Raw genomic sequence first — 21,436 nt, 5'->3', positions numbered from 1 at the left:
GAAGCAAATAATACTTTTCATCAAACTATTTTTCCATCTTTGGGTGGAAGGGCGTTTTGTGAGAAGATAATTGCCATAAAATTAGGTATTCAAACAAGAGACATGGGCTGGAGTTTGGCGAAAGCACTGTAATAATTTACGGTGGCCCACAGGTGCCACGGCAAAACTTTCTTTCTCACGGCAAAACTTACTTTCTCACCAGTGGGCCACCGTAATAATTGGATCCAAGGGTTTGAGCCTTCTTTGCTGCGTCACTGAAAATACAGGATATAGTAGGGTATGGATGTTGCTTTGAGGTTCATTACTGCCCTGCCCTTATTATTCAGATCTTATATATTTGCAAACAAATTCAGACCATGTATACATCTGAAATTTCCGACGAAATTTTATAATGTCAAGTGGACACGCTTTAAGTTAGAAGAAATAACGTCGATATGAATTGTACAACAAATTTGCATTAAATTTAAACAATATGTTTACAATCACATCATATATTTTGTATAAATAGACGTTTGTCCCATATGGCGGGGCATAGGTTCCATTTTCCTTCCACAAAGTACCAGGGTCAGAAGTTTCTGCGAAGGAGATGATAGTTTCGAATTTCAAAAGGGCCGAAAATCTTGTGACGATCAAGGAAGAGAGGAAACTGGAAAGATGGCAAGAACTGTTTTCACATTTATTGCCTTTTTCTACGGTATGTAGAAGTTTATTACCTTTTAAGTATATCTTTAAGTCCTTTAATTATTTCTTTTATTGTCTACTCTGTCTAGTACGCGAGTTGTCCCAGTATACTTATATACGCTTAGCATTGCGGCTTTCGGGTTTGTTCAAATACGTTAGGCCGGGCTCCGTTGCATAACCTGGCCTAGCCTGCCCTGGATCTACCATATATATCTCCATGGTCTTCTATCTTGATAATGAATTTCAAGACGATAGAGAGCGTAGCACAATTTCTGTTCAGGCAAACAAGGATCTTTTGGGCCTAAAGCCAGTCTGCAGAATGTAGCATTTGCACACGAAGATTTTTCAGAGGCTTGTCTAATACACACAAAAACGTAGGGCTATACACATATTGAAATGACCTATGCTTGCCCTAAAGCCATTGATGCTCACGATGAATAATCTATAGACTACAATGCTTGCCAAAAGTCTTGGTTACACTAACGTCAGTTTCAAAAGACAAATTCAGCCATTCCCCTTCCCCGTTTGAACAATGTTTGTTTACTACAAAACGAGGTTGGTGATTATGAAGAACGCTTTTTCTGCGACGTCTATGATATTTTTGTAAGTTATCAACATTGTTTAGGGGGAAGGGGTGTGGAAGTAGGAGTATCAAGAATAGAATTGAAAATATAAAATCATTACCCAAATTGCTGGGTGTTCCAAGTACTTTTGGCAATGATTGTAGCTCATTCCAGTTCTCTTGGAAACTCAAGTCTGAGTTTATTCTGAATGTTCAAGGCCTTGAAGAGGTGTATTAAAGGGCATAGAAAAATCTGAATCAAAGAAAATAAATTTTTTAAGCTACAGTGTCTGACTTATCCTAAGCATTAGCTGAAATAGTATGGGTCTGCTTTTCCCGTTGTGGTTTGTAAAAAGCTGGAGTTTCATTCATGAGAGGCCAACAGAAAGATTTGAGAATATGTGCTTGAATTTTTAAACACATGCAAGAAACTATGAGTATGCTGCAAGTTTTCTAACCTTAAATTTCAAAATGTATTTTTTGTGCGATCCTGCTTTACAAAATGCTTTGCAGTTAACAAGAATCCGTGAATATAAGGTGATAAATTTACAATCAAGGGGTGCAATGGGATGTTAATTCTATTTTAGCATAAAATATTTATAAACATTTATTGAAAATACAAAATTGAGAGACCCTGAAAGAAAGTAAGTAAGTAAGTAAGTAACTGTTATTTGGTGGATGGGTGGACCCTTTGGCTGCAGCTTAATGACACATTTTTTGGTTCTGATACTGGGGTTGCAGTTGCTGTTGCAGTTTCATAATGCCAAGCGAGGAATTGCCATTTTCCTCTAATTGATGTCCCGCTTGTAGTTACCAAATGGTGTTGACTCAAATTGGTTTTTCTGACCCTATTGTGATATTAGGTGACTTCAATGTGAATTGGAAAGAAGAATAATATGAGCGAAATTGATAGACTCTGAGTGTTATACACAGTTGATCAGTGAAAATACAGCTGACTACGATACACTTATGGAAAATATCTATACAAACATGCCTCATCTTGTATCATCTTGTGGTGTCTTAGAATCTTACTATAGTGATCACAAGCCACTTTTTCAAACTATGAAACTTTGAATGAGACAAAAAACTCTTCAACCTGTGAATGGATGCAGATGGCTGTGAATTAGATTTAATCACCATGAAGCAATGTTGATAATCATGTATCATTGTGAGTGATCAACAATCATCACAAATCATATATCTGTGAAAGTCTTCTTAAATCAGCTCAAATGATCCTGAATCTCTGTAATTCATTGTCAATCTGCATAAATAAAAACAAATCAGCCCTAGAAACCTAATTCAATGTCAGTGACTTTGTAAACAAGAATAAATTCATCCAATAGGCAATAACCAATAAATCAGAATTATTGTATCCAGCCTATTGCAAGTAAGAGCATGAATCATTAATCATGGCAAAATTTACTAAATGAACTGAATGCTACACATTGTATAGTTACATTCATGTTTCCCTCATGAGTAATCGTGAAGGGTACTGTGCGACATAGAGAAGTTTCAGTGACTTTAGAAACGTAAGGAAGTTCCAATTCTGTTCAGCAAAGTTACAGGAAAAAACAGACAAAAATAGCTTTAGCAAATAGAACAAAAAGAAGGCCATGTAACCAACAAATGGCAAAGTTCCTATTACTCTGCTTTCGTAGGAAAATGAACTAAATGAATCGTTTTTGATTTTGGGTTCCCACCGTTCAAAAACGGAGACGTTTGATGATGATGTTCAAAGTTATCAACCAAAAACAGAGCTGTTTGAAAATGAATCATTTTAATGCGAACAGCGAAAACGAAGTCATTGGAGAACGGAGTCATTAAAAAACGAATCTTTTGAATGAGAGAATCGAAAATGGAATCTTTTGAATGAGAGAATCGAAAAACGAATTTGTTTATCTTCAGTTTCAAGATGAGCTCAAACAAGAATATGAAAAAGGACAAAATAGAGTGATGAGAAAGCCTTCGTTTTTATTTTGGCCAAAACTGTGTGGGCCATAGCAATTATTTATTATGTTTATTATTATTATTAACTCTTTATTTACAATGTTGGCATAAAAAAGGTATCAAATAGCCAAGCAAAGCTAACAAAAATTAACTATTTATAACGAGAAATTAACAAGAATAACGGAAACTGAATGATCGGAAAATGGAGACATACGAAAACAGAGTAGTGGAAACAAGGATTCGATGTCAAACTTCCTTTAATAAGAAGAGTTTCTAGAGTGGATTGACCTATCAGCATCTGGTAATTGCGCTCTTCAAGAGAAATATGATAACCTTGGGCACGTGCCTGCATGCTCGTGGGCTGCCAAGCCCCCCACCGAAAGCCCTAATATTACAGATTGAGAGGGCTAAAACGTTTTGGGAAGGCTAAACATGCCTAAAACCAAGATTTCATAAAAGCTGTTTTCTATCTTATTTCCTTAAAAAGTATGGTTTTGGCGCTTATACTTGGCTTTGACACTTCTGAGGGCCCATATCCTGATATTTCTCTTTATAAACATCTTAACAAAGGATGCCCAATCCTTGTTGCTGCTGTCTTCTTACTGAGCTGATATTATGTACCAGACATCTTTTTCGTACATAGTCATTAGGCCCCTATGTTTTGAAAACACATTTGTTCAATGTGTATGCACAAACAGAGGTGTTTGAAAACTCTCCAAAACATTTACAAAAATGGAAGCAGCATGAACAGTAAAAACCACAGAAAGTTACATTTGTTACTCCTTTTCTGTGACTTCGGTATACACTGGCATGGGATGTGCCATTTTTGTGGTACCTTTTCAAGATAAAATAAATTTTTGAGTATCCATTTTTGTAAAATCAGTCAAGGTCATAAATTTTGGATTGATTCTTAGCATGACCTTAAATTTTAGAGTATCAATTTTAGAAGGTGATGAATGTCTCATTTACTTGATTGAGTTGTGGGATTTTTTCTCAATTATGAGCCAGCATTAAATATTAATCTCAAATTTGAATTAAATTTAAGAGAATGAATTATATCTAAATTCTGATGTAGGGTGTTTGGGAAATTTATAAATTTTAGGGTATGCCTGTCGTATGTTCAAAATGGCACACCCTTGTCTGCCTATTGAAGTAACCACCACCCCCACCCTGCAAAATATTACTTAGAGTAAGTTAGAGAGACAATAAATGATTGTCCATTCTTTATTTTTTAGCACTCTTGAGTGTTCATGTGGATGCATACTCCAAGAGATGGATTTGGTCAACTGACTGGAATGACCCAAATAACTGGGACAAACAGAGATTGCCATGCAGCCAGGATACAATTCAGCTTACTGAAGTTGGTCCTTGTAACATTTTACTATGTACCTTTTAAAAATTGGGGCGGCTGGCAACAGAAGTAAACTTCTATAAGGCCCGCCAATCAATGGCAGAATTATGGGGGCATATAGTTTCCGTTCCATTTGGAGAACGGGTGCTGTGCTGTTTGATCAGGCCACTTTTCATGATAATGTGGCAATCGTGGAAAGTTTTCCTTTTGCATGTGCGATTTTTCACACATCTCAGAAAATTTAGGCGTGTGTAGAGGTATGCACATGCAATCACACACCTCATATTACAAAGACTGGTCTTTCTAACAACAGGGCCATTGAAGAACCATAGAAAGAGCCAACCCTCCTAAAGGACAATTAAAATAGGGCTTTGAACAGTCCTTTTAAAACTATCTTGATAATCTTACCCTCTGAAAATCTCCCATCATGAAACACAACAAAAATAAGCATTCTTACTTCATCACCCAAAATACATGATAATGTCTTGTAAACAGACTCGCTGAAGCAATCTCTAAGGCCTGGTTCAAATGTCACACTTTCTCATGTGCTGAACCTAACTCTGTTTGGAGCACGACTCCCGTTTCAAACGTCGAACTCAATTATGTCGCGCCAAATGGTTTTTAGGATTGCTACTTGAAGTATATTGGTTAAGGGGGGCAATCTCAAATATTTTGAAACGCATGCGCCCTCCAAGAAAGCAATCAATTCTGGGAAGGAAAATAAATTAAATATAATTATGCATTGAGTTCAGTACATGACAAGCTCGACGCTTGAAAGTGTGCCGTGCAGCTCGGCAAGCTCTGCCGATCCAAACTAACTCAATCTGCCATACCAAATTGATTCAAATGTTGCACCCCTCATGTACTTAATTCTAGAGTTAGGTTCGGCACATGAGAAGCGCGACATTTAAACCAGGCCTAAGAGAAATTCTTTAACCACAGCCTTCCATCATTTTTTAATGTAAAAAATTGTTTCACGAAGTAAACATAAGCAACTGATGTCACTGAATTTAATCCCTGTTTTTATGAGGAATGCTTCAAATTCACAAAACGTTATAAAACATTGTTAGAAACACCGTCATAATTATAGTTATGTTTGCAAGGGTCATTGTTGACATTTTTGAAAGGATATTGAAGCTGACAGATTTTTGGTAAAAGGCAATTGACATGCAAGGATGCAAATCCGAATTATAGGCAGTGAAAACAAACACTGTGGGCAACTATGATAATTGCTTTGGAAAAATACTGTTGTTAGACTAGTAACCTGTCCCTGATTAAAAGTAAAAAACATAGATGGTATTTTGGGTATGTTACCCTCTCACCAAGGAGAGTAGATTTGTCCTAAATTCCTATTGACAATCCCAACAAACTTAGAATTTAACCCCAGGCATCATTATATTACAGTGTAAAGCAATTACCGCCATTAACAAAATAGACTAACACGTTGTTGTTTAATTAGAAGTTAAGTATGAGAAATTTAGCTTAAATCAATTCAATGACTTGCCAATATTCTTCTACAGGGAGTGATAATTGTCCGCAGGAATACCTCTACAGGAAATATGGTATGTTCAATGAAATATGTGTTTATATATATATATCTTTTTGGTTTCAAGAAATAATTTTGCTAATCTTAAGTAGCTAAGAGTAGCAAATTTGTATTCAAGTATTATGACATAGGGTTTTTGTAGAATGTTGATATTCATTGCTAGGTTGTAAAGCAGTCAATTTTCCTTTGCCTGATGATTTGTGACTTACTGTTATTCAAAGTGGCTTTGAAACATTTTTTGTTTATTCGAAAGTAAACTATAAGAATGGGATCTTAAAAAGAAAACTAACAAAACTGATCATGACAACTTTCCCTTCAAAACAAGTCAAGGAATTTGTGATGATTTGCACATCTGATATCATTCAAGGTGTTTGTCAGATTGTCCATGATATTCATAATGGCTCAATTTTTCATTCTTCTCTTCGGTTTTTAATTTTGAGTAAAAAGTATAGGAAATGAAAGTTTCCTTCTTGAGAAAACTTTTATACACAAAAATTAAACAGATGGATCCCAATAAGTCGTATCCTGGGTAAACGCTGACATTTATTAAATAAACCTGATTTTCAGTTCCCATTGGACTTTCCTGACCTATTTAAAGTCAAAAGTCATACTCCAGGAAAGTAGATTAATAAAAAGATAAAAGGATATATGAATATTTGTCTCAAAATGATGGTATGCCCCATTTTGTATTTTAGGAATTATCAAAGAATGGAGAGTTGGTGCTTGGGGAAAACACTGAATTGTCTGTTGGAGGCTCGGTGAGCTCCTCTGGTGTAGACAAAAATTGTCCAAGTAAGGATAATCTGTACTACCGTACTTTGAAAATCATTTTTTTGTCATTTCAAAAATGCGAAAAGCTTGTTTAGTGTAGCTATTGCCAGGATACTTTGGTTTAAAGAGAATTAACTGATATAATAGGGATATTGTAAGCAAAGCTCAACATTTTTAATGTGAATTGGGATCCCTAATTCAGTTAATTTTGACAAGTATTAGCATGGCTTGGCACTTAAATACAATTGCTTTTTGGGGCTTTGCCTAGACCATACTGTTGGCTCAGAACATCTCCCAGGACCCAAAGCTGTCACAGGGCATCAAAGGTGTTGAAATTTTTCGAACTTTTTCCTGCAGCAATTTTTCAACTTTGAAGAAGATCCTAGGCCATCAGACTCCCTTATTTCGACCCCTGATTTGTTGAAGGTACTCAAATTACAATCACTGCCCCTTTATTTCCTGTCTGGATTGGCAGAGCACATTTTAACAAGGGCAGTCATTGGAAATTTAAAGTTTTGTTAGGCTGTAATGGTTGTTGCATCACTATTAATTGATCTAAATAAGACTAGTTTGTAAGAAAATTACTGTTTACCGGTCTGTCATTAAGTGAGCGATGCTGTATTGGCAGAGCTGTATTTGCTATTTGGTGTATAGAACAGGACACTTCTATCCTGCTACTTCGAATTCATGCTTAGTGCACAGGCCTTGTAAGGAGCAAAGAAGCAGGCATATGACAATCTAAGCACCTTAAATTCCTAGACTTGAAATTTCTAGACCTAGGAAAATATGGCTTAATTACACCCAGGAAAAATATATCTTAATTGGATAGCTTTCTTGTTTTATAAGTTGTCAGCAATATTTGAGAGTAGAGGTTTGTTTGCTCAAAATACATAGAGTTAATTCTGTTAAAACATTGTTATTGATTTATTTGTTATGATTATGTTATTGATTTATTTGTTATGATTATGATATAATGAAATAAACTCAAATAAATTACGTCCAAGATGAAAACGTTGCTGTGAACAGGATGAAAGGTCCTCACACAAACAGCCTATGTATATTTGTCTATTCGAAGCTTTTCATTCAAATGTTTGCGACTCAGAAGAATGTCAAAACAAAAATATTATCAAACATTGTCAAATATCATTAATAGCAAAATTTGGTTTTCACATTAAGTTATAGACAGCAAAAACACGAGCGCCTCTCCTTATAAGATATTTAATGCAATAACAAGACAACTGTTCTGTTGAATTATCTCTATCAAAGAATTATTATCTTTTCTAGAAGGAGAATCTCTTCAATTTATTGGAAACAGAGCAAGAAATTGGTTTAACCCACTTAACTGGAAATTCACAGAAAATGGAAAGATAGCTTCTTGGTCTAATGGTACTTTGTATATGGACAGAGTTCCTTGCATCAACGATCAAGTTTATTTTCCAGAGGTATGAAATTTAGACACATATATATTTTTCATACCTGACATGTCTGTTTCTTGGTTGATCATTAATGGCTAATTATTTATATAACTGACATTTTAATGTCATATCCTAAGAAAATGTCTCTCATGTATACCTAGAAACGTGGTGTTTAAACAACTTCAAATAATTGCCAAAAATTTTGGAGATTAGGGCTATGCTGTGGCCAAAAAGACATGAAATTGTCTGCTTCACTATTTTCTAAAAGTACAAAAAATTGCTTTTAGTACTTTACTTAAAAATTGCTTAGATGCTCCTTTCTTCATAGAATTTTGTTTAGGAATGAGCATATCTCGGCTGCAAACAGGGTAACTTCAAACAATCTATGAAGAATGCAATACTTTCATTAATCTCAAGGTCTTACATTTATTTTGCCACAGAGAGACATAAAATGATGCTATCTAATTTGGTCTAACTTCCCCCTTATTGGGTGCATTATAACAACTGTCTCAGTTTGGTAAATTTTCCGACCTTTTGGGAGCTTCCCGTGTCCCCTCTGTTAATACATATGCTCTGTTTATGTATTACTTCTTGTTCTGTTTTGTATGTAATACAGAAGCCACAAGTGAATGTTAATGTTATTTTCTTTTAATTCTTAACCAGAAACAGATCTGCTAAACTTATTTTTTGTATGAAACTTTTGTACCATGTATGACATAACTTTTTTCGAACCTACCCTCGCCTTGTTTAGTTTGAGTCCCTTTGTTTATTAGTTTTTGACGATATTTCCTACCCCACCTCCCATTATTGACAAGCCCTTGTTTGCTATGAATATAATAGTCCAATTTATCTGTTTTATATTTCTTTAAAGTATTTTGTAATTACTGTTTACTGTAATATTACTGTAAAACAGCATTTCCTTTCGAAATTTGAGAAGCACTGTAGCATGTTTTTTGTGAAAGTGTTCGATATAGAAGCTCTCAACATCTGTATGCATAGAAAGTATTTCGAATAAGTCCAAAAATCACTTGTGTTTTCTTTTGTACGCAGGGAGATGCCTTCAAAGTTTCGTTGTCAAACAAGGCAGAGGTTGCAGAAATTTTTCTTAGCAAAAAGGTCTGGGGTTAGAAATTGTGTCATTTAATACTTAGCATTTTTGTGTTCTTATGTTTCGATATTTTTTTATAAATATCAAACTAAGGTTATTGTTTATTTGTGTGAATGAAATTTGAAAGCTAAATCTTTTTGTTAAGATTTTACAATATGCCCACATTTATTGCTTTTGCAAATGCAAAAGTTTTCAAAAGATAGCCACTGGACCCAGAATGCAGCTAACTAAATGTTTGACCATATGAAATTTAGAAAGCACATGTTGAATTGTGGTAATTTGCTTTTCTTGTAGTCTGTTGGAGACATGTCATCGTATTTGTCCTCAAATGAAGGCCGTCTAAGGTTTACATTATCATCTGGTGGCAGTTTGACAGTAAGCAAGAACGTTTGCACACAGAAATTTGGCTGTCCTTGCGGCTATGCGAATGTATGTTCTTTTCTCATTTTTTCATATTTGTGTACTGTGTAAGGTGCAGATTTAAATTCTAAAAAGGAGCTTCCTTGTCAAACTATGTTTAATACAATCTTAAAGAACTTTAACTAATTTCACTTGTGTTTCTCTTGTTAAGAAAGCTTTTACAGAGATGTAGCAAAAGTTTAATGTAGGGCCTTAATGGTGGTTTCAGAAGTCTAAAATTCACTAAAAGTTGGTGGATTATCTTTCTATTATAACTGACCTACTTATCTAAACTTTTGAAAGTGTAAGATGAAAGGTTTCGTTTAACAAAAGCAGTAATTTCTATATTGTAACTTGCTCCCTCATTATTTTGTTATATCAATTAAGTAAAATACTTTATGGCAAATATCTTGCTTTAATTTTCGATGTAGTTCATCCAGAAATAGAGAGACTATTTATGATTTTATTACAAATTTTCTACAGTGTTTCCAAAGTTTTGGCAACATCCCCAAAAATCCCCAAAAAATCTTATTTGCGTATGTGGTGGATTTTACCCTGAATGTGCTAAAACTTTTGACAGGGATTATGTGTAGCAATTTGTTGTTATCCAAGTCGCTGTTGTATGGATACTTTTCTGCTAAAATGTAAATGGGTCCTCTGAATCCTGAAATGGTAACAATAAACAGTATTTAGGGCAACATAAAAAAACGAGAAATGATACGATTCATAAATAGAAAATGGTTTGCAACACGAACATGTCGAAATGCGTTTGCTGCAGCATACTTTTCTCCATCAGAGCATAGTTGATAAAGGGATCCATCATTCTTTATTGTGCCAGTTACCTTATACCGGATTGCTATCGGAGCGGATTAATTTTCATATCGGATAGGGGTTTGAGTTACACTACGCCACATCAATCCGGTACACAACGCTCTGATTAGCGGAGTGAAAATCACTCCGCTCTGGAGGTGATACGAAAATCACTCCGGAGTCACTCCGTAGCTGAGCGTTGTAGTGAAATCGCACGAATCCGATATGCTCCACTTCGAAACAAAGGATTTCTTATTGTTTTCTGCTTGAAGCAATTTGATCGTTGGTGAACAATGGCGATTTTCGAGATTTTGTTGCTGTTGGATAATGCCAAACCGAAATCATCCCAACAATTTCGTATTTGGATTTCATCTCCTCCTAAATTTTATTGAAGTGGCCCTGGGACTAAAAACACACTTTAACACATCAGATAGCAACACAATCTTGCCATCCATCCTACGAACCCCATCATTTATCTCTCAGTTTCATGGTTGGTTTCTTCATTTTATGCATAGCTATTGAAAACGAATTCGCAACAGCACATAGATTCGAAAATATCATCAAAGAATTTTATCTGGTGGATTTTGTGTACCAGAAATACAAAGGAATGCAAGCTTATGAGCGAGCGGAGCGTCGTAGTGCAACTACTACCCTTAATATCACTCCGGAGTAAAAGTTACTCCGCTCTGCTCCGCTCCTATAGCAATCCGGTATAGTGTAACTCTAGCTTTAATCACGGTCTGCAGTTCATTATCTTTCTCGGAAAATTTCCACTTTTTTAAAAGTAGAATTTGTCTGCGATTTTCTGTCGCATGTATGAATGACTCATAACTTTAGTGACATACAACCGCTTATTTACATCATGGGTTATTGTATTTCGTTTGTTTGCTTGAATGTGTCTCTTTGACAATTTAGACTCAATAGAAGACTTTTTTCTCTAGATGAAAAAAATGATTTGCTCTTCATTTGAATGCCCTCCTACGTGCAATAATAAAGTCAAGCCAGAAGGAGATTGCTGTGAAAGATGTGGTAATTTCCTTTTTATGGTCATCTTCATGATACAATATTTTAATGTTTATTTTATTTGATAGAAAACGGGAGCACCTCCGTGGCTTTGTTGAAAACGATCATCGTACAGCCGTTCCATCTAATTTTATTTGGTACTTGTGGGGTTTCAGTGAAATGTGGCCTGCTGGCTGCATCTGATTGTCCTATTTTGTCCAAAGCCACAAAGCGATTTAAGTCTCAGGCATATGGCAATTTTTCAAACCCTTTGAGATTCTCAGACCATATTCAGTACATTATAAAATGAAATTTTAGAAGGATCGTTTATACATAAAATTATTCTCTTAAGAATTATATTTCAGTCTTGATTTATTTTTATTCCTGCTACTTTTGCAAACTTTTAATTTGAAGAAATTGAAGTCCTTGTTTAAAAAAGTTTAATTTTGCAGTTGACAACATGTCAAACAAAGAAGATTGGCATAGAAATTTCATGTTTTGGTGTTGTTGTTAGAAATAAATTTGGAAGCCTTTTCTCCTTTAATATCATTTATATTCTTATTGCTAATATTTATTATATTCATTTCAGGTTCACTGCTAAAGATAAAACTTAACCAAAACTTTAATTTAGGAGTTTGTCAAAGATCCCTGCAAAACAATTTAGTGAAAGGGGTATGTATGTTGATTATGTCTTAATATAGTCACCAAAGGGTGATGCTTAAATCGTATTACATTTCATTTATTTTTTTTAGTTTATTAAGTACATAGTGCTCTTTGCGTGTTTAGTCTTGGTGGTGCAAGGTTTTCAAAGGGAAGTGCCCTTAAAATATACAATGATTTTTTATTTCATTCCACCAAAGAAAGTTACGTTGTTTCGAGATGGAGATGTTATGACGAAGTGGTCTCGTTTTTGGAAATTTTAGGGCAGTACAAAAAGAAAGATTTGCTTGATGAGGCTGCCCGCCTGATTGTGTGAATCTTGCGATGCAAATTTTATAATAAATGATTTGTGCAACACGAAGAAGAGCAATTTAATATCAATCAAACCAATTTTAATATAAACTTTAAAATAAAGTAAATATTTATTTTCATTAACTTCTAAAATATTTGCACCAAGTGTTCATAAGCAGAATATCAAATTTCAGTTTCTTGAAAAGTTTTTCTGACTACATGCGTGTTGAGAAGCAGTGTATTTTTATAGATATCAAGATTTTTTCGTCTGGTATTATGTATTTGAAATTTTTTGAATTTTGAAATGATTTGCTTCCTAACTCTGTCATTGCATCTCAAGGTCTATGGATATCAGTAACTAGCATGACACGGTTCATCAAAGTATTGTGTTGCTTAAAGGAATTTCCTTCAGTCAACAGTTGAGTGTTAACAATTAGCCTTGCAGCGTGTTTATGATAGAGGAAACATTGCGAATTATCCTTACGTTGCCGATTTGATACGTAACAATAGGTTTTTTGTGTAGTCCAACCAATGGGAAATTCAAATGGCCAATGAAATGCGCTGGGACATGGTGCCTTTATGTAGCTTGTAACCGTCTTGGAAGCTAGTTATCGAATGGGTATCTTTCTAGGGTTTCAATGGAGCCACACTTGTGATTTCACCAATAGCGGAAAACAATGCTGTAGAAAGAGCACAGATTCTTATTACAGATAATGCCAATGGTATGTGACCATATTGTGTTAAGAAACGTATTTCCAAAGCAGAAATTTCACCGATTTTTTATTTTCTGTGATGAAAACCGTTTACAGGCTCAGTGGTTTTGAAAACCAGAAATGAAAACCACCAATGCTTTTGTTGAATTTAATGTTTGATTGTTTGGAGGCAATCAAAAATTAGAGTAATTTCTTAAAAGTTTATCTAAGGACATTTTTTTAGAAAAGTGACGAAACATGTTCTCTTGCATTCTGGTACCTTTCAGAAATCCATTGAACGACGAAACAATTTAAAAATACTTTTTTCCCTTTGTAAATTTGTCCGCTCATAGAACTCTTTTTCAAAGCCATAATTTTGTCGAGGACCTCGAATAAACATCCGTTGCTTCAATTTGATGTATTTGTTCATATATATAATTATTTGTATAGTACAGTACAAGTTTGAGTTGTTTGTTTGTGAAACATATTGAGGCAAATTGAAACATAGAGCAGCACTATTACAACATCGAAAGAGATTTGGGGGTAAAAGCGGATCCGAAATCGCCAGAATTAAAATGCTATGCACGCAGTTGTCTTTTGAACTTTGAAAATGCGACAGCCAGTTCCAATTTTTTCATAAACCGCTTATTGATTTTGTGTTTTCTTCATTACTACTTAAAAATGTTACGTTTCTCAAACCTGGATTGTAGGAAGGGATGTTGGAAGAGCAGCCGATATTACAGTCTCATATTTGCAAGCTGGGAAAGGTATTTGAGATTTGTCTTAGCTGTAATTACAACCTTGATTGTGCGTTATTTCACTTTTCATTTATATATATTGCCATTAAAAGAATGTTCAGTTCTTTTGGTTTGAAAATGTCACGAATAGTTTATGTATATCCTGTCGCATCAGCTGTTAGAGATCGCCTATTTGTAACAATATGGAGCCAAGAAAATTGAGCATTCTTCCTCTCTGTCAATTCGCACCATCTATTAATATTTGGAGGGATAGATACGGTGAGGTTGTGTTTTAACCTATCAGTTGAAGAAGGTTTTCAACCTATCAAGACCTCATGTTCTCAAGACAGAATAACTTCATTTTTCATTCGAAGTCGTTACTTATTTCAAGATGATAGGGCACAAGGAGGTCAAAGATAAGGCAAGCAGGCGTTACGTAGTCTAGAAATTAAAGAGTTAAATTCGTTTTGATTGTTGGATAAATTGCTGATTTTTGCAGACAACGATTGCAGTGTTTTGGAAGTGAAGAAGGACACAGATTCTACTAGTGGTAATACTGGAAAAAGCACAGGTACACAAAAGCCATTGTTTTGATTCCAGCTTGTGCATTTTGAACTCGAATCACATTGATTCTGTAAAGTTTTTGCAAACTACTGAGAGAAGACCCCAAAGTTATGTTTTTAATTTTGTTTGTTAAATGCAGGATGGTGTTTTCTCTCTGATTTTTCACTTAAAACAGTATGTAATGGTTTAGCTCAATGTTTTATACTTTATATTTCTCTAGTACAATGAGTATCTGACATTTGAATCTTCAATTCTTTTACTTTGTTGTCTTTATTTACAATCAACTCTATTATTTCGAAACATCCCTGCATGTTATTCTCTTATGTTATTCACAGCTTTTTTAATTTACAGGCTCGACACAATCCTCCTCGACTGTTGCCTTGGCCGTCACGCTTACACTTGTTCTGGTCCTCATTTTCCTGGCCGCTGGCTATTTGTACTATCGTAGGAAGAATGGGTATAGATATGTTTTTGTTGCTTCTGCTATCATTAAAAGCTCTTGCGCAACCGGCATGCTTAGCGGAAGTTGTCTTGAGAAATTGACTGTGTTTTTTATATTCGTGCAGTACGATGTTAGGCCGGTTCTTTGAATAATTTTCGCAAAGCATGACGGTTGCGCAAGAGTCTTTACGTCTAGATTAAATAGTAATAGAGTTATTAAATGTGACGTCATAAGATTCCATTGTAAGAATTGTTGACTTTTTGCCTACATAACAAAAAAGAAAACCATGAATTACCTTTCTCTTTAGAAAATGAGTTGAATATGTTAATAATTGGGTGACATGTGGGCAGTGATAGATATGTAATTTGTTAGCGGAGTGCTGTGTTATTTTGGCTCTGTTCCTGAAGTTATGACAAAATCACAGAGGTTTGATGGGGAAAGAGCCTGCGCTTTTGGCGCCATGTCTAGTCATTTTTAACGCATTCAACTGATTTGCACTCTTAGAGGCGTTACATGATGCTTTTTCAGGTTATGTGATCCAAATTCAGAAGTTCTAAAAGTAGATTTTTGTGATGTCATCAGCTTGGGACTCAATTTTTCAGATATCATTCATAATGCCCTCGCCATTGTTGATTGCATGTGACACTCGACTCGAACTTGATTGCATGCGATCGAGTACATCGCTGGCTTGCTTGTATTGCAATTTTCAGAAATCTTTCCCCATGAGACCTATTTTCCTTTTTGCTAACTGAAATTCATTGTGGTGCAAACAAAAAATACACCTTTGTGTTATGACATGCTTCATTTGAGTTTCTTTAAGACCTAAAACTGTATGATTCAAGAAACCGTGTCCATAATCCCTGCTAAACCGTACAAAAAAAGTAGGGTATTGCGATGGGTGCAACTCTAGTTTGAAAAAGTAGACAACATGTATTTGAGTAGCTAAAAGAATCAAGAAAGAAGCCATTCTCCGGTAATGCCGAGGGGAAAAGATATCCAAAACACCTTCTGGAGGAAATATATTAAATACCTTTCTAACTACGTGTCTTAGCTCTTGTCCCTGTTTAACATAAGTAATTGCGTAAATGCATTTGATTTGAGGCGAGAAAGCTAAAAACATCCTAAGTGTCCATTCATTTTGCATTTCAGATCACTGATCTTCAGAAAGCAGGTATTGCATAATGAAATGGATATCACTGGCACAGAGCTTACCGATACGCAGTTTTCTGGCACAGTTTTGGATTATGATGACAATGTTATAGAAGTTCCAGGAAAAAGTGGTGCATCGTTTGCAAACCCAATGTATGACGAGGCGGTATGTGTGTGTGTATATGATTTGTTAAGGAAATAGAAATAACTGTTTACGGGTTTGTCATACAGTGCTCGATGCCATATAAGTTGCTACTCCAGGTTTCAAGCTTATTGCGATCGCCAAGAAACTGTTCTGAATGATATAAACTTTATTCATACTATCGTCCAAAAATAAAGCTGCTATTAAAATAAAATTTGTTAGAAGGTCAAGAAGTATAAAAAGTAAAAGTTTGAAAAAGAATCGTGTACTTGCTCATTCGTTCACGCACTAATAGTGCAACCAAAAATTCATAAAGATGCCCATGCTTGCCGTATAGCCACTCATGAAGCCCTTAAAGGGTCGTCCAGCTAAAAATAGTTATTCACATTTGCATTTAGCTGCATTTAGCATCATGAAATTGTTTTCGTTAAAAATCTATTAAACGGACAATTATTAACATGAATACTAAAATTTGATTCATGCAGTTCAATTTGATCATTTTAGGAAAACATTGACCTGTTGAGCCGAACGCTGTGAATTTACATTGGCCTAAGCCTTGCGATTTTTTCCTGAAGTTTTTTTGTTTGAACTGATTGGAAGTTTTTTTCGCCGCTGCTCGCTGCTTTCTTCTAGCTTCAAATACGAAGGCGAGCCAGGTCATCCAAAATAAACCATGACGTAAAATTTACGTAAGCAGTGTCAGTAGACACTATTTTTCTAAAGAAACAACAAATTCGCGGTCAGCAGATTGCATAAGACTAGCTCATAAAATGGGATAGCAAATTTTGGCTTGAGGGGCACTTCAAAGTTATAACAAAGTAATACTTCTTACAATTTGCAAAATGAATTCCTTTTTGCTATTCCTTTCTCTTATAGATACATACGGGACCTGCAGTAATTGAGGCAAATTCAGATTCTCCTCACCTTGAGCCAGTCAAAGCCAAGCCATTGCGTGTATGTAATCTCCGTTACATCGACCGTTCTTTTCACTCGATCTATATAACCATGAAGCAAATATCGCGTTTGTCGTACCATACATAGAATAGTTTTATTTAGATACTAAGGTTATTATAAAGCTTTTAAGAATAATCTTACCTATAATTTACCTGTTGGAACCTCATTCGCAACCATAGCTCCATAGCACAACGTTCTCTTCAAAATGAGCGAGCTTCGTTGGCTTTTAGCATCATTGTCTCTGTCTCTGGTCTCAAGCTAGTTTACAGAATCAGCTTGTTTCCTTTTTGACCTTTTTATTCTATTTCATTTCCTTACCAAATTAAAAGCCTTTCTCTATTCATAGAAACAGAAAAAAGAAAAATCAAGCAAGTTGTTTCCAAAGGGAAAATCTAAACAAGGAAAGAAGGAAGATGAAAATGCCTTCGAAAACCCTGCCTATTCCGTATGTTTGCATTTTCTTCTCTTCAGTGTATTTGTTTCATTATATAAATACTTTGATATACACGACCCAAGAAAAGTATGAACTTATCTAGCTTTCCGGGCCTTTAATAAAGGTATAATTAAAAACAAAACAGTAGTTACAATAACAGAAACAAGGTTGGTTTTATACTATATAAACTGTGAACCGCTTGATTAGAAAGAACGCCGTAAAATACCTCCTTGTGCGTAACATACCTCATCAATTAAATTTGCTACAGACGTACTGAGATATAGTTGGTGAAAGATCCGAGTTTTAATGGTGGATTACTGACGTTATGACCTAGTTCATAAGTGGCAATGGCAAATTACAGTGGTTTGTTTGTGAAATTGCTTGTTCTAATTCAGCCATATCTAAAGCAGTTTGTAACAGAACTAGCTGGTTTTTTCATATTAAGAGGCATTTCATAGTAGTCTTTCAGGTAATATCGTCAAAATTCTAAACATCTAAACATAGTTTTTTATGACTTCATTATTTTGCCACTCTATGGGTAGTTTTTATCGCCTCCTTTGAATTTCACAACGTTAACGATATAGGAACGTACCAGGAGCCCAAGAAAGCCCTCAAAGACGCATTTGGGGACCTAAAACGGCCAAAACTTTGTTACTGTTAAAATGATCCTTTAATTATCTCCCTCAATCAATTTATGCTTTTACAACAGGTTTTCGGAAAAGACCTGGATGATTCCTTTGATCAAACATACAATGTTCCGGTGCCGGATGATTCCGGCTTCAGCAACCCGGTGTACGGCGACATTTATCCTGATAGCCCAACAGGTGATATAGAAGAGGTTCAAGGTAACCTGCCCCCGAGCTTCCTTGACAAAATAGGGTTCTCCCCAGATGACATGGATGAAGCCTTGAATGATGCCAATCAAGTAAGCCCCAGCAAAGTTGCCCCAGAGGGCGTTTGCATAGGCATTATGGATGATGATCTTGATTTTGGCTTTGGAGGCAAAAGAGAGTCTGAAGCTTGAGGATGTTTTCTGTTGTGAGAAACTCTTTTGTTTACAGTTTTGCACTTTTATTTGATTCTGATTAAATCTGAATTTTATTACGCTTTTTATAACCATATGCAAATCCATTCCAGCTTGTGTTAAATCTTGATTCCCTAAAAGATAATTCCAAATTCCATTAAATTTGTATAGAAATTGAGCTGTATCTAAAGACAAAATGGAATGAGTTAGCACAGATCAGCTCGTTATGACGGGCTGCCATTTCATAGATATGTGCTAGCCAGTTTCATCGTTGAACCTCTTGAAACCTGCATTTGGCGATTTTGCTTTTTTGGTTCTACAAGCATTTTCGCTCTTTTCATTTGCAAGTCATGAGCGGTTACGAAGGCAAGAAAATACTTTGTTTTTCCCTGATCGAATAATTGACCATTAAATTTCGACGCGAGCAATCGATGAATAGATATTTTCTGTTGGATATTTCAAATTGATTCCCTCTATTTCTCTGCCGGAAACGTGATGAAAGGTCAATTATGAATAATTAGAAAAGGAATCATATTTCACACTTCAAATCTGGAATGGCCTTGTGTACTCAGATATAGGCATAGTCAACCTTGCAGAAGTCAAGTATAGATGCAATGAATCGTAAACAGTGATCTTCATAAAAATACAGCCATGCCTTTTATAGATGCCAATCTCATTTGGTTTTGTCACAGTTGCAATTAAAGAATTTTCCAAAACTGTAATTCACGAATCCCAGCTCGAAATCCTTCCGTTACTCGAATAAAGAACACTTTCACAGATCAAGCTTTTAGTGAAGAAAACCAAGAAAATGATACACAAAAGAATATTTGAATCGTAACTTCTTTGATAAATTCAAAGAGGCACTTTACAGAGGGGTAATGGTGGAAGCTCGAAATGGGTAAAGAAGCATATACTTTCTTGCATTTGCAAATGACTTAAGTGAGGTTGACGGCAGTCCACAGGTAATTGTGATTCAGGTTTTCTATATTTTTATAGCTACTGATTTTCTATAAGATAATTCCTATTTTTGTAAACATTGGCAAGGCCAAATTGATTTTAGTAGCTAGAGCTAGTCTCTAAAGATAGGTCATGCTTTACCTGTAATCGAGGCTATTTGATATGAAAAGCACGATCAATATTCGCGATTTTTAGACTGTTTCTTGTCTTCCTCGGTATGATGAATAAAAGAGTTGATTTTATGCAACTTATTGTTCTGCATCTCGTATCAAGCATGAAAGAACTTTGATATGGTTTCCAACACTTCTGGCATTCCTCACATAAAAGGACGTGCTCACATTATATTAATCTTCACACGAAAACCCGTATATAATTGGGCGTATGGCTAGTTTGATGTCCAACAAATTGGTTTGCAAAGTGTTGCCCTCTTCTTGTACTTTAGATAGAAATTTAGAATCTGTTGGTGAATTCATCACCCAGGTTCTCTGGACAGATACCATTAAAAATGTTTAACGTGTTATGAACCCTCGTCAAACAAGAATTGAGATCAAACGGGAAGCCATGTGCAGATCCGACCATCTTTGTCCCTTGCTTCCTCGATAAGTTTATTTTTTCTTGCGTGCAATCGGTGTAACTAGGTCAAATTTGTATTGGAGAGAACATCCATAGCGGAAATGGGTCTCAAAAAGAGCTCCAAACACCTTGCTCGGGTTTCTTTTGGGGGAACGATGTTTTTCAAGTTTTGCAGTGATAACAATCCTCTCTAGCTTATATTTGTTTTGCTTGTACTGCTCCTTCCTGTCAAGGTTCTTGTCAATTTTGATTCCGAGATATTTTACTTCCCGGATCCTTTTTATATTTTCATTGTTTACACACTTTTCTAAAGACTATTCGAAATCGTTTATATATACAATGTATAATGAAAAGTAAAGGTCCCAAACACGAGCCCTGAGGAATATCTAATTTCTACTAATCGGTCACTACAGTTAATGCCATCATAGTAGCAGAAGTGTATCCTATTTGTCAAGTAAGATGTAAACCACCTGTGTGTCCTGCATTCTACACCGTGCATCCTCAACTTTGAAAGCAAAGTCAACGGTATCAAAGGCTTTCTAGAGATCAAAGAAAACGCATACACTTAGACTCCCTTCGTCTGCTTCCCTAAACCACGGGTTAATAACGTTTGGTAGACTTGTCATGGTACTGTGCGGTTTTCTGAATGCAAATCGGCAAGTATGTTTAGTGCTTTCAAATAGTCCATCTTTTGACAATGTATAATATTTTTCGAGAATTCAAGATACGAATGGTAGCATAGATATTTGTCGGTAATTGTTACATCTGTTTTTTGTATCTCTATGGTTTTTTGCCAGCCTTTAAAATGGGATAGACTGGCTGACTTCCAAATCTCTGCTATGGTACATTTTTCTTGCGACGCTTTGTAAATGAGAGACAGCAGCTGTGATACCAAGTTACTATATTTTGACAGGAATTGTATCTGGTTCGGGAGATTTACCACTCTTCAGAACCTTTATATTATAGCCATCTCTGCAAACTTAACTGTCACAGATTGCAGCTTGCATGACAAGGATTATAATAAAGGTAGCTGAGAGGATCATGAAAGGACTTGCTTCATATTTTCTTGGCTGTTCCAACTTGATAACCAAATTGACAGCCAAATGGACTTGCAACAGAACGTTGAAAGAAAGAGAACATCATCCACCAGTTTGTTAGAAAAACTTCTGCATTTATCTCTTCACAGATAGAACAAAATTTCAAGTTTGATGGCTCAAGTTTGATAG

The 21,436-nt window shown here is 35.5% G+C and overlaps 1 protein-coding gene across 1 annotated transcript; it reads left to right on the top strand.

The window, feature by feature from the left end:
- The first annotated feature begins 278 nt into the window (after positions 1-278).
- On the top strand, positions 279-19,825 carry LOC135689423 (uncharacterized). The gene is made up of 17 exons (XM_065206643.2): positions 279-694; positions 4,426-4,550; positions 6,062-6,103; positions 6,783-6,879; positions 8,143-8,300; positions 9,324-9,389; positions 9,676-9,810; positions 11,532-11,619; positions 12,182-12,264; positions 13,175-13,265; positions 13,946-14,002; positions 14,472-14,543; positions 14,888-14,993; positions 16,128-16,293; positions 17,146-17,223; positions 17,570-17,668; positions 18,366-19,825. The coding sequence occupies exons 1-17, from the start codon at positions 655-657 to the stop codon at positions 18,678-18,680; spliced, it is 1,818 nt and encodes a 605-aa protein (XP_065062715.2). The 5' UTR covers positions 279-654; the 3' UTR covers positions 18,681-19,825.
- The last annotated feature ends 1,611 nt before the right edge of the window (positions 19,826-21,436 follow it).

This window comes from Rhopilema esculentum, chromosome 5 (assembly GCF_057945365.1).
Source record: "Rhopilema esculentum isolate cy_ngs chromosome 5, ASM5794536v1, whole genome shotgun sequence".
Lineage (NCBI taxonomy): Eukaryota > Metazoa > Cnidaria > Scyphozoa > Rhizostomeae > Rhizostomatidae > Rhopilema > Rhopilema esculentum.
Note: the sequence above shows the minus strand (reverse complement) of the source record. Positions and strands in the feature narration are given on the sequence as shown.

Coding starts and splice junctions, on each gene's coding strand:
- LOC135689423 (XM_065206643.2), top strand. CDS start 655: ATGGCAAGAACTGTTTTCACATTTATTGCCTTTTTCTACG. Junction 14,544..14,887: donor TAATACTGGAAAAAGCACAG/GTACACAAAAGC, acceptor TTTAATTTACAG/GCTCGACACAATCCTCCTCG. Junction 17,669..18,365: donor TCGAAAACCCTGCCTATTCC/GTATGTTTGCAT, acceptor CTTTTACAACAG/GTTTTCGGAAAAGACCTGGA.